The sequence below is a fragment of the Calypte anna genome, chromosome 7 (genome assembly GCF_003957555.1).
Source record: "Calypte anna isolate BGI_N300 chromosome 7, bCalAnn1_v1.p, whole genome shotgun sequence".
Lineage (NCBI taxonomy): Eukaryota > Metazoa > Chordata > Aves > Apodiformes > Trochilidae > Calypte > Calypte anna.
In genome coordinates, this window is record NC_044253.1 from 37,522,535 (window position 1) to 37,535,929 (window position 13,395).

General features: G+C 39.9%; 1 protein-coding gene across 1 annotated transcript in view; it reads left to right on the top strand.

Annotated features, from left to right (window-relative positions):
* Positions 1–13,395, top strand: part of ITGAV (integrin subunit alpha V) — a 54,016-nt gene that overhangs the window by 18,735 nt on the left and 21,886 nt on the right. The window contains exons 4-15 of the mRNA XM_030454020.1: positions 365–479; positions 1,478–1,539; positions 3,236–3,281; positions 4,504–4,629; positions 6,096–6,140; positions 6,303–6,346; positions 6,435–6,491; positions 8,745–8,797; positions 9,200–9,402; positions 11,756–11,947; positions 12,061–12,106; positions 12,720–12,821. Coding sequence (XP_030309880.1) covers positions 365–479; positions 1,478–1,539; positions 3,236–3,281; positions 4,504–4,629; positions 6,096–6,140; positions 6,303–6,346; positions 6,435–6,491; positions 8,745–8,797; positions 9,200–9,402; positions 11,756–11,947; positions 12,061–12,106; positions 12,720–12,821 — 1,091 coding nt within the window. The remainder of the gene's footprint in view (positions 1–364; positions 480–1,477; positions 1,540–3,235; positions 3,282–4,503; positions 4,630–6,095; positions 6,141–6,302; positions 6,347–6,434; positions 6,492–8,744; positions 8,798–9,199; positions 9,403–11,755; positions 11,948–12,060; positions 12,107–12,719; positions 12,822–13,395) is intronic.

The window sequence follows — 13,395 nt, forward strand, 5'->3', positions numbered from 1 at the left end:
GACTTTGTTGGTAAGCCTTTTTGTAACCCTTTAGAAAAACAAATGTTGTATCATTTTTGTCTTTGAGGAAAATAGCAGGGTGAGTTTGCTGGAGTTAGAACATGTTACAAATTCTTGATGTGCTCTTTACAAGAAAACATTATTTCTAAAAGGTAATAAATCAGCTATTTCCAAAAATACAGATTGGTGATGCTTCTGCCCCAGGACTGATAGTATTAGCCTCATTTAATAACACATGGTGCATCTGCCAAACTACTTTTTGGTTACTGTTCTGTAGAAAATTGGAATTTTGGTGTATTACTTTCTACTGCCCAGCATAATGAAGAGGAGTTTGGTTTCTCACTTGGCATGTGTTCTTCCTTAGGCCTGTGCCCCACTGTACCACTGGAGAACTGAAACAAAACAAGAGAGGGAGCCTGTAGGAACTTGTTACCTTCTTGCTGGATCAAAGTCTGTGGAATATGCACCCTGCAGGTCAAGTAAGTGTAGAGCCTCATAAGAATGAGAAAAAGCCCCAAATCTAGATCCAGATATTTTAATTCTCCTTCAGTTGATGCTTGGCATGCAGACCTTGATTTCTCTACTCTAGGCCAAAGGAAATATCTGTTATCCAATATCATTGGAACTGAGGACTTCAGTTTTCTTCTGAAGTAATCACTCAAGCAAAACTACGTAGCAAGTGGTTTTTCAAAGACCAAATCTAGGATTTTCTGAAGGTTTAATTATTGTTATTCGAGTAATTTAAAGAGAAAGTTCATTTTAGAAAACAAGGGTTTGCAGAAATAGGTTCTAGTTGTACATAGTGATGCATTGTTTTAACTATTTTAATTGTTGAACGTTTTGATAAGTTAAATAAGCATATATTAAACTAAATCATACTAGTTAAGCAGTCACACTTTGAGATAGGGGGATCTCAGCAGTTCTGCTCTGGAGCTGTATAATCCTAAAATCCCTAAGATTAACTCGACCATAACAATTCTTGCTGGGATGAGTGTCAGGATGGTGAGGGGTTTTTTTCAGCCAGGTATGCTTTTTTTTGTTGTTCCAAGCCAAGACCTGAAACAACTTATGGTTTTGGACCTTTCAGATTTTTATTCTATACCAAAAGAAAAACTTAATCACTCCTTTCCAGGTAGATTATTTCCTTAATAAAAATTTCAAATCTTTTCCCCCGAGCCTTTGAAGATTAAATACAAAGGAATATGGGCTTGCTGTTTAGTTTGAATGTTAGGCTAGAATATATGTTAACGTTATATATATGCTAGACCAGCCCTAAAACTGCTACAGCATTTGATTTTGATGATAAAGAGAAAATATGGATTTAGGAGTGAAAAAATTCTTAAGGTTCAACTTCAGGAGCATAAGATTACTTGGGAAGATGCATTGGGAAGTATCCTTGGAATCATCTAATATTAGAGTACTGATAATATTTAGTTTATTTATTTTCTCTTTCTTTTCTATCCATTCTTTAATGCAGCCACTATCGATGCAGATGGACAGGGCTTTTGTCAAGGTGGATTCAGTATTGACTTTACAAAGGTATGTGATTCTTTCTCAACTCCACAACCCTGATACAGGCTGCATACAAGCACTATGGTGAAACTAAATACAAGCCACCATTCCTGGGGGGAAAAACACAACCGGACACATTCTTGTAAAAAAACAAAAATAACTTCAAACCACTCTGGTAATATAAACTCCCTATATATTCAACAGCACAAAGCTTTCCCTGTGGGAGGGATGATGTCCTGAACAAACACTCCAGTTTTCCAGCCTCATGCCATACACCTCTTCTGCAGCTAGTCCTGTGAAATGAACTGTAGTAGTTAGTTTTCTTGAGAGGCTTCTTTTGAAGGGATTGGTTCATAGTTAGTGTTCCTTCTTGAGGAAGAATAACACCCTGCTAAAGGGAACTGGTAAACAGTGTTCTTGAGAATTGTTCAGTTTTCCTCATCAGCTAGTCGAAGTATGTAGAGAAACAAGATAAACCAGGTGCCTTGAGTTGCCAAAGAGTGGGTGTGAGTCCACCTGTGCCTGGTTAGGGCAGGTGGGACACAGGTGGGACACCAATAAAGGTGGGACACACACCCACAGAGCAAGCTCACTCTTGTGCGAGGCAAGGGAGAGGCCAGCAGCTCGTCGAGCCTCAGGAGCAAGAAAGGCTCTTCCTGCTACAGAAGTAGACATCTTTTTTGCCACCTGTCTTATGTTTCTTCTCCTTGCAGGTGTTTTGTGTTTGTTTTTTTTAAATTCACAGTTATTTTTCAAATCCAAGTGCAATAAAACTGTGCCCAGATCAGAGAACTGATTTGGTGCTGTACAGTTGGATTGTTTAGCATAGTCTGGAGATGCTGCAGCCATGCAGGTCCTATTTGTGATGTGGCAATTTTGGGGGGTTTTCACACCTTATTATTGGGTCATACCCCTTCACTAGTGGCTGGAGAACTCTGATTTTTCCTTTGGAGGAAACTTTGCAATGTACAGCTTAGGACTGTAAGTATTTGGGTGATTTCACTGTCATCCCTCAGGCTCACTGTGCAGACTGAAGCCCCAATTAAAACCAACTTTGGGCTGTACTCCAAAAGCCTGGCTGAGTGGGCAAGCCTGGGGATGAGGTATTTCCAAATCTCTGACCTAGATTTGATGAATATGAAAGTTTTTAAGATAAAAACCAGAATAAGGGGCTTAATGATGCAGTAAAGCCTATGGCCCAGTTCAGTATTTATGGAGCAAATTCCAAGCACTGGGATAGTTAATGTGCTTAAAATTTCATAAAATGGTTTGTGATCACAGTTGTACCGAGGACTATGGAGTGGCAGAATTCTGAATTAAACTTAAATAAGTTAGAGAAAGTGGCAGGGCAGATTAAACTAGTTCTGTGTACTGACCCAAAAGCATGTTATGATTGCCTTTAAGACAAGAAAACTTGTCTTTCAGTTTTCTCCTAATTGTACTTCTTAGATTTATGTGGATGGAAGGATCTATGACAGTAAAAGCAGAATTCTGACAGGAATTTCAAGTGGGTGAAATAGAGAAGCAAGTCACTGAAGGTGGATTGTTTGTTATCTTAGCATTTTACAGGATGCATTTTTAATTAATCATTGCTTAAAAAAATGTTTTGGGGTCACTGAAGCTCCAGAGATATCCATACATGGGATTACTTCCCTTAAACATAAGACATGTTCTCTTATCTCCATTGCATGTTAATGTGTTTTTTCTTCTTTTCCCTTCCAAGGGAGACAGAGTGCTACTTGGAGGACCAGGAAGTTTTTACTGGCAAGGTGAGATACATCACTAAAGTCACAGAGATGACCTTTTTGATTTTTTTTCTTTATCCCCCTCTTTATACTCATTTCTATTCACAGCCAAAGACTTGATCAAATACAGAAGTATTTTTTCTGCATCCTTCAAAATTATTTGCTGAATAATCATGGCAACTGCAGATTAAAGCTGAAGTAATAATTGTATGGATGTGTCTTTTGCCCTCTAAGTAACTATAATTGGTTTGAAGGCATTTTCCCAGGATTTAAAAGCATTTAATTAGCAGGGTAAGGTTTCTTTAGGATATGTTCCTTGTTTCAAAATCTGCATGCTTTGTAATTTGCCTGTTTTTTAAATTAAATGCCAGTGTTTACAAAAGATTTTCTTTATCACACCAGCCTACAAGTAGCTAAAGCAGCACAGAAGGCTTTTTGCCAGCCCTTTGTTTTAAACTCTGAACAAAATGGATTGATTGAAACTGAACTGTGGCTACATTAAAATATAGATTATGTTTGGGCATGCATTTTGTTCCTTTTTGGCAAACGTGACAGATCATCTGCCAAAACAACCTTATTCTCATCTGCTGCAAAAAAAAAATCCCAAGACTGAATAGAAAACAATAGTGTGCACAACTAAGTTTTATTCCAGATTCTAGGGGAGAAGTTTTCTCTATACTTCATATATGTTTCAATATGTATGTGAAACAAGTCCTCTTTCAGAAAAAGAATTATTTATCATGCAGGATGTAATTTAGACTCAGAAGAAAAGAAAATAATGTCATGAAGTCACCACCTAGTGGCTAGTGAACTGAAAGCAGAGAACAGGTGCTATGCAATGTTCATTTTACTGGCTTGCTTGCCACGTTAATCTCTCCTGCTGGAGTATTTGAAGGAGAGATGACTCAGTTCTGCAATAGCAGAAGCACTCACTTGCTGGTACCTAACTTGAGCAGACCCATTAACATTCTGACTTACAAGTTGGAGTGGCTTCTATGTGCAGTAAGAACTCTTGGGTGTGCTGTTAGTATATGCCTAAAATCTTTATATGCATAAATCTTTGCTGGAGTAGGATCCAGATTTTCCCTTTCATCCTTTCTAGTGCTGCTGCTGTTGCCTTTTTCCTGGTCAATATTGTGGAACAGTTGTTGCTTGAGAAGGAAGCATTCTGTAAATCAGCCCTATTGCTTTTTGAATGATTGCATGTGTTTTTCTGTTGTTTTTAAGTTGTTTTCTTTCCCTTTAGGCCAACTTATTTCTGATCGAGTGACAGAGATTGTGGCTAAATATGACTCCAAAGTCTACAGTACAAAATATGATGACCAATTAGCAACCAGACCTGCCAGTGCTGCTTTTGATGACAGCTACTTGGGTGTGTAGTTTGAAAAGGAGGAAACCCTCCTTGTACTTGAAAACCTGCCATTCATATTTATATCTAAGTCACACTACTAATAAATTTACATTTGACAAGTCACTAGAGCTGCATGCCTGAAAATGCATTAATTTAGGTATGATGGAAGCTTACTTGTTTTGTCATAGGTCTGATTTAAAAAGCACCTGGTAATAAAATAAATGGAAATATTTCCATAAGTTTTTGTGCTCTGCAATCAGGCTGCATATCCATCATGAAGTATGACTTACATGAGCAGTTAGTCACATACATTTTTTTTTTCAAGAAAAGCAGCTGTTTCTAAATCTACCAAACCAAAATAAAAATAATGAAAGAATAATGTTTGGGAAGAAAACTAATTCAAGTCCAAGGCTCAGCAAAAAAGCAAAGGTAGACCAGGACTATTCCTAGGATGATAATTTTAAATTTTTAATCTTGTCAGGGTTTAACACTGGCCCTGGTTTAACAATTAAACTGAATAACAGACGCTCTCTATTAATCTCTCTCTCCTCCTTCATAAAGAAAGGAGAGAGAATAAGGGAGAGAGACTGATGGGTTGGAAACTAAGCTACACAACTTTAATGAAACAGTAATGATAAATAGGAAAAATTACTAAATATATACAAATATACAGGAAAATGGAAACCACATTCCTCCCTCCTTTCCCCCAATAACTCTCACGTCACCACCGAGGCTGCAGGGCAGCCCTGGGAAAGTCCAGGCTGGAATCCTGGAGTCGGCAGCAGTTGGAGCTGGAGGCAGGAACACACAGATATGGGCTGGGATGGATCAGGAGCACAGGCAGAGGAACGGACAGGATCCTTCCAGGATGCTGGGTGAAGGAAGGGAAGCAGGAAATCAGGAAATCCAGAAGTCTGGAAATCTGGCTCGGCCCTCGTGATGCCTCAAATTTATACTGAGTGTGACGTATATGGGATGGAATCCTCTGTTTGGTCAATTCTGGCATCTATCTTGTCTGTTCCTCCCCAAAGCAGGGCTCAGGTGGGATCTCTTTATCCTCCTGGATGGTAAAATGTTTTCCTCAGAGCTGAGCAGTGTCCTTGGCTCTACACACCAGTCTCTAGCAGTAACTATAAACATCAAGTGTTATCAACCCTAGAAGCACACACTGTCTGAGAAACTTGCTGTCCATTTCAGCAAGTGCAACTACTTACAAGAGACTGAGCTAAAAGCAAAAGTACAAGACAGAAAATCACCTTTATCCTGTCCCAAACCAGGACACATCTTCTAATCTCAAATTCACTGATGCTGATGAACTACAGTCTGCTCGTGTAGCTGCTCACAGTGTGAACTACTCAGAGACTAGATATTTCATGTTTTAAGATAAAATGACAGGATTTTGCACAGAGATCTATTAAGAGTGTAAAGAGAGATGAAAGGTTTGATAAGGCTTTTAAAGTGATTTCTTGATTTTATCTGTTGATCAGGTTATTCTGTGGCTGTTGGAGACTTCAATGGTGATGGCATAGAAGGTAAGACCCTTGTTTCAGGGCAGGTCTTTCAAATAAATGGTATAGAACAAATGATATAGTGCAGAGGAAAACGTAAAGCACTAAAAGTGCTTTATGCACTCTGTGCAAGACTATGTTTTGTGATCTGAATGTTATCTGGGTGTTTTATGCTTTATATTTCAGACTTTGTATCAGGAGTCCCAAGAGCAGCCAGAACTCTGGGCATGGTAGGAAATTTGAAATGTTAAACTTCACGATAAAATAAAAAGATGAATATTGTTGGTAGGCTTATAATGTGCTCTTCTTCATGTGCAGGTGTCTATCTACAATGGGAAAAACATGTCTTCCATGTACAACTTCACTGGTGAGCAGGTGTGTAGCTTCATTCAGGACGGTGGGTGACAAGAGGCCATTCCTATGACATGTTTAGAGTATTTAGGGTACTGTCGTGATCCGAGTTGTTATTTTAATATTTTGATTATGAGGAAAATGCAGCCACTACTCAGAGAAAACACATGGAAATTGCACACTAACGCGTTTTGAAACTTAAGCAAGCTAACAAGGATTTATTTTAGGGAAGGGGAAACAAAATATCACTGTTAATAAAGGGTAAACACGATTTGTTACTTTGGAGAGAAGAGTTGTTAAGAAAAGAAAACGAGGGAGCAATTAAGATTTTATCACCATCCCCTCTCAGATCCTGGTCTCTGGCTGGAGCTGGAGGGTTGATGTTGTCTGCTTTCCCTTTCCTCCGCTGCTGCTGTCCCGTAGCTGAAGTGGTGAGAGAAGGGGGGGGAAGAAGACCTGCTGCTTCTCCTTTTTCTCTTGGAGTTTTTATCCAGCAGAAGGGGTTCTGTCTTTCCATAAATCACTGGCACACAGACTTGCTAAAGATAACACAGATTTTGCCATCCCAAGAACTTCTTTTTTTATTTATTACTATTTTTCAGTCCTTGTTACCTTGCTAGATTTATTATCTTTGTCTGGGCCGTGTACCAGGAGGTGACCTGATAAGTAGTCTTATCTTCAGGTGCCTGTCAAGCATGATACAAAACAGAAGCTAGTTAAGTTTGGGGAAGAACTCTGTTAATTGAGAATGTTTGGTATATTTTAAAAAGAGCAGAAAAAATAGAATCATAGAATCACAGAATCATAGAATTGGCTGGGTTGGAAGGGACCTCAGAGATCATCAAGTCCAACCCTTGATCCACTCCTGCTGCAGTTCCCAGCCCATGGCACTCAGTGCCACATCCAGGCTCTTTGGAAATATCTCCAGACACGGAGAATCCACTACTTCCCTGGGCAGCCCATTCCAATGTCTGATCACCCCCTCCAGAAAGAAATTCTTTCTAATATCTAACCTAAACTTCCCCTGGCACAACTTAAGACCCTGCCCTCTTGTCTTGTTGAAAGTCGTCTGGCAAAAGAGCCCAACCCCCCCCTGGCTCCAACCTCCTTTCAGGGAGTTGGAGAGAGTGATGAGGTCTCCTCTGAGCCTCCTCTTCTCCAGCCTCAACACCCCCAGCTCCCTCAGCCCTTCCTCACAGCAATTCTGCTGGATCCCTTCACAGCCTCCTTGCTCTTCTCTGGACCTGCTCCAGCACCTCAATCTCCTTCCTGAGCTGAGGGGCCCAGAACTGGACACAGGACTCAATGTGTGGCCTCACCAGGGCTGAGCACAGGGGCAGAATCCCTTCCCTGGACCTGCTGGCCACGCTGTTCCTGATACATGCCAGGATGCCATTGGCCTTCTTGGCCACCTGGGCACACTGCTGGCTCATGTTCAGTTTCTTGTCAATGCAGACTCCCAGGTCCCTTTCTGCCTGGCTGCTCTCCAACCACTCTGTCCCCAGCCTGGAGCTCCCCATGGGGTTGTTGTGGCCAAAGTGCAGGACCCGGCACTTGGCCGTGTTGAACCTCATCCCGTTGGAATCAGCCCAACCCTCCAGTCTGTCCAGGTCCCTCTGCAGAGCCCTCCTGCCTTCCAGCTGATCCACACTCCCCCACAGCTTAGTGTCGTCTGTGAATTTGCTGATGATGGACTCAATCCCCTCATCTAAATCATCAATGAAGATATTGAACAGCACTGGGCCCAACACTGATCCCTGGGGGACACCACAGCCGCCATTTTGATGCAGCCCCGTTCAGCACCACTCTCTGGGCCCGGCCCTCCAGCCAGTTCCTAACCCAGCACAGGGTGCTCCTGTCCAAAATACTGATTCGAGAGACATATTTTTGTATTTTCAAAGTGTTTACATCAGGTACTAGAGTATATAATGTTATTACTTGTGTGCCAAAGAGAAGTGTTATCAAGTTTGTAGAAATCCTAAAGGTGTATGTTCTGTGAGTTCCCATTTTGCCTGCCTACTCACAACCCCAGTTTTGTTTGAATGAGGGAAATTCTGCCTATTCACACAACTGGGAAAGAAGACTGGAGCATGAAAGGGGGGCATGAGGAAGGTAATCCAGCCAGTTCACTTTCTAACAGTAAGGAAAAGAAAGGAGACAAAGAAATTGCAGCATGTGTCATCTCCCTAACATCTCTTCCATACAGCTTTGTATAAACCTTGTATGCAGGTTTGTATCATCACAGTTCACAAGTTTGCTTTGAATTTTTCTTTACAGATGGCTGCCTATTTTGGGTATTCAGTAGCTGCCACAGATATCAATGGGGACAAGTAAGTGCCCTCTTCTCCCCCCTGCCACCCAACCTGTTTCTGGACAGAAAAAAAGATATTTTTATTAAAAAGTCTATCTTACAGTATAGATTTCTGTCTTCATCATTTGTTTAAGATGACTGTGCAACACACTCCTTTACTAGTACTTAGCATCTGTTTTAACAGTTACATAGATTTGGGTTTTGTATTTATTCACATAAATACACACATGTATTCATATGCTTTAAATGTATTAAACTCTGGTATATCTGTGCTTACTTTGCCTTCAGTTGTAATTTAAATATAGAAAACTTTCATCTTAACCCTGATTTCTGTGCTGAGCTAGTCCTGCTAATGGATACTTGAGAGAATGACACTGGATTTTGATTCTGTTACTGAAGAACCTTATCATTTGTGGTTCAGTTATACAGATCTGTTTATTGGAGCCCCTCTTTTTATGGATCGAGGTTCTGATGGGAAACTTCAAGAGGTCGGCCAAGTTTCCATTTGCCTTCAGCGAGCCTCTGGAAGGTTTCAGATCATAAAGCTAAATGGTTTTGAGCTGTTCGCAAGATTCAGCAGTTCTATTGCACCTCTGGGGGATCTAGATCAGGATGGCTTCAATGGTAGGCTATAAATCAGTATTTATAGATAGTAGATGAAGTGTAGACTGCACACTGAATGTGGATTCTGCACACAAACATTAGGCACTCTGACCATGACTGAATGCTGGACACCAAGGTCTAGACTCCTTTCGATGCTTGTATGCTACTCCCAAGAATGCTAACAGGAGTTACATCTATGCATCGAGCAGAGACTATACCATTTGAACTACAGCATGGATTATTTTAGCTGTTACAAGGAGGAGCTTATTAGTATGTGCTAAGTGCAGTAGAAACCTCGTTGAAATACCTGACTCTCCACTGTGACTTGTTAGGACATCTACAATTTAATTTCCTTTTTTCGTTGCTTAAAGTCAGTCTTTCCAGAAACACTGAAAAATTACTGAAAAGAAGAATTTGTTTTAGAGATCTGGTTTAAAAAATGGTCTGCTAGATGAGATTTTTGCCAGAAAAGTCAAGATTTTTATTTTTTTTAACCAAAATGAGTCTGGTGAAAATATCCCATAACCAATACCTGAGTGTCTTGAGAAAGTATTTGGATGAGAAGTCTGAGTCTGATACCACTGAAGCTGTGGACTCTCAAACCCTTTGCCAGTGCTTCATAGAACTTTCACTTAGGAAGGACAGCAATTAAACAGATGAGAATTGTATCATTGGGGGCAAACACTTCCAGGAATGCCAGGGAGAACACTTTGTTCTGTGAGCCCTGTGCTAGTTTTTTTCTAGAGTGGTAGGAATTTGAGTTCCACAAAAAATGCTCCTGATTTTGTTTTTTCCATCCTTATTGCATGCCAAGATTTTTTCTGAAATATCAAAAATTATATTAAGCTAATAGTTCAAATTCCCAGGTAGCCCTAGTTTATTTTTAATGAAATAATTGTCATTGTGTATAAACTTCAGCTTTCTTTTATTGCCTTGGAAAGATTCTGCCTCTTAAAATACCTGTATTTTTAAAATCCTGTAAGAAATGCAGAAAGCAGTGTGTGATCCAGCAACTAATGATTAGGTCATGTTAACTGGATATATGACATCCACTATCAGATAAAATTGGATTTTATGCCAACGATGAGTACTCTAACTTTGGAGTCTGTTTTTGCAGCGTACCAGTTTGAACAGGATATTTCTTTTGTAGCTCAAAGTATTTTATGCCATTCTTTTTGATAAGGTTAATGTTCTGATTTTGAATTGCTAATAGTATACAGAATTAGTGTGAAGATGCAATATCACTGCAACTACTTACAGAAGACACTGGAAAGGTTACAGCTGATAGACAAAACTCAGTTGATGAGATTACCCAAATAGTGTTTTGATTCCATCATATTTCAATCTGCAATACACAGTAGGTGAGAAAACCATGGTGAAATTTGCCTCTTCTTAAGATTAATTACCTTGCCATTATTCAGTCTGGGTTTTTTAATATTTTCTGTTCTTTTTCCTGCTGTGATTCGTTTTGAGAGTGTTAATTGGAATGCTTTCTATCATAGTATGGAGCAAGATTGGAATTTCTACTGTTTTCACAAAGTTTGTAAAGATGAGTCAAAATATAAATTGGTAAACTTTGGAGTCCTTGTTTTTTTTTATGTAACTTTCTCAAATTTAAGACAGGAAGAAAGAATGTGATTACTCTGTCTTGTGTTTAATATTTTAAAAATTACCATGCTTGGTCTTTGAACCGACTGGAGAAATGCTGAATTCAGCTTCTATGTACACTTCTAAAGCTGGATTTACAACTGGTACAATTAGCATTTTGTTTCTTGCTAATGATATAAGGAGTATTCTCAAATTATGAAGCTCTAGGAGAAAGCAAAATTTCACTAACTGAAAGTTCTCCATAAAGTGTGTTGCCAAGCCATGATCACAATAGACTGGAACGTAGTTTTAACATTGTTTTAAGATGATTTCTATTTTCCAGAATTATCATAATGTCACGCCCTTTGGAGGAACATGAGTGCATTAATGAAATGGACAGAGAGACTCCTTTAGTTTTTTTGGTGTGATGCCAACAATGACTAATTCTGGATGTTTAATACTCTCAAAAGCATCTCAAATACATATGATTTGGCTGGAAGTTGGTTACTGAAGTGTAAAAGTGTTTGCAGAACTAATGCTTTCCCTCCTCGCCTGCCTCCCCACCCTGCAAAGGAGTCTACGATACATTAAACATTTCTACTTTTAGAAAATCCATCATCCAATTAAAAAAAAAGTATTGCTGATGAACATTTTAGAATCTGTTTGCATTTTCTCCCTGTTGGTAGACATCAAAACTGCAGTATCAGAAAGCAGTGATTGATTGGAAGCACAAATATGTCCTGGTCTGTGTATGGAGATGCTGACACTTGTTCTTTTGGTTTTACAGATATTGCAGTTGCTGCACCATATGGTGGAGAGGACAAGAGGGGACTTGTCTATATCTACAATGGGAGAGCAAATGGTTTGACTGCAGTCCCATCTCAAGTTCTGGAAGGGCAGTGGGCCGCTCGCAGTATGCCACCCAGTTTTGGGTACTCCCTGAAAGGAGCCACAGATGTGGACAAAAATGGATATCCAGGTCCTTTGGTCTAAAATGTCACTTTAGAGTAACTTTGTAGTAGCCCTATTGTTTCTGACTGACATGTTTTAAAAAACAAATTGTAAGGTGTAATGTTTCTTCTTTCTTCCTAGACTTGATTGTTGGAGCCTTTGGTGTTGACACAGCTGTTTTGTATAGGTAAGGAGCCCTCTATGTGTTCACCTAAGTGCAAACAGAATGAAAGCCCTGTGGCAGTCTTGACTTTCAAAAGCCAGATCAGGGAAGCCTGAAATTTGCCCACTCCACCACTTTCCAGATTGCTGGAGGTAAAAATAAGGCTGTATTGCTGTTTTCACTGAGTAAATCTATAGTCTGCTATCTAGTATTAATCTTTCTCAATGATCTATTGTTAAGGGAAAATACAAATAAGGTGTTTCCAAGGGTTTCTGAGTGACAATTTTCCAGAATCTGATACATACAGGGTGCTGCTAGGTAATTGCACTGCAGTCCCAGAAGTCTTACCCAGATTTGCACAATCTGGGAGAATGCCTCACTTGTCTGTGCCAGAAACAGATAGGTTGTCTTCTTAACACAGTTCTCCATGTTCTGAAGGTAATAAAAGGGCATAGAAAAGCTTCCTTCCTTTTCTATCCTACTTAGTGATTATCTGTTACACTTGCAATTTCACTAAATATTGTCTAGAGTATGTATGTTTGACATACATACTCTACTCTACATACATACAATTTGATGGGGAAGGTATTGTCTATCATGGTGTAAAATATTGTTCAAGAGGATGTTTTCTTTGCAGGGCTAGACCAGTTATTAGAGTAAATGCTGCCCTGGAAGTTAATCCAACCATTCTAAACCCAGAAAACAAAGCCTGTTCCCTGTCAGATGCAAAAGTTTCTTGGTAAGTGGGGTATCTTTGTTTTCCTTTGAGGGGAGGGAGGGAACTATGTAGTGTAACGAGGCAACCAGGTGCCACTAATTGCCAGGGAGTGGCATGAGCTTGTGTCAAGCCCACCTGTGCCTAATTAGGGTGGGACTCACTGCGCATGAGCAGGACCAGGGGGCCAATAAAAGGTAAGGCTCAAACTCACCAACTCAGCTCACACTGGAACTCACAATCTTGGCATGCTTGGCTTTAAGTGCTTCTTTCAGCACCGTGCTACCTTCATTGCTCCACTAGAGCTCATCGCCGTCAGGGTGAGGCTGGCAATTAGTGGCACCTGGTTGCCTCATTTCACTACAGGACTATCTGGTTTTTATTTTCTTCAGTGCTCAATTTTGAAAGGTCTCAGGAAGTCTTGTCATCTTAAAAAAGGCAATCAAATACAGATTTTTCTGAAAGTACAGAAAATACAAAGAACTCATTGACAGTAGTGGGAGAATCAGCATTGTCTTGAACAGATGGTAGACTGACTCCTAAGTTACATTCTGCCTGCAGAGATTGTCAGTGTTGAGTAAAATGGTCAGGAATCACA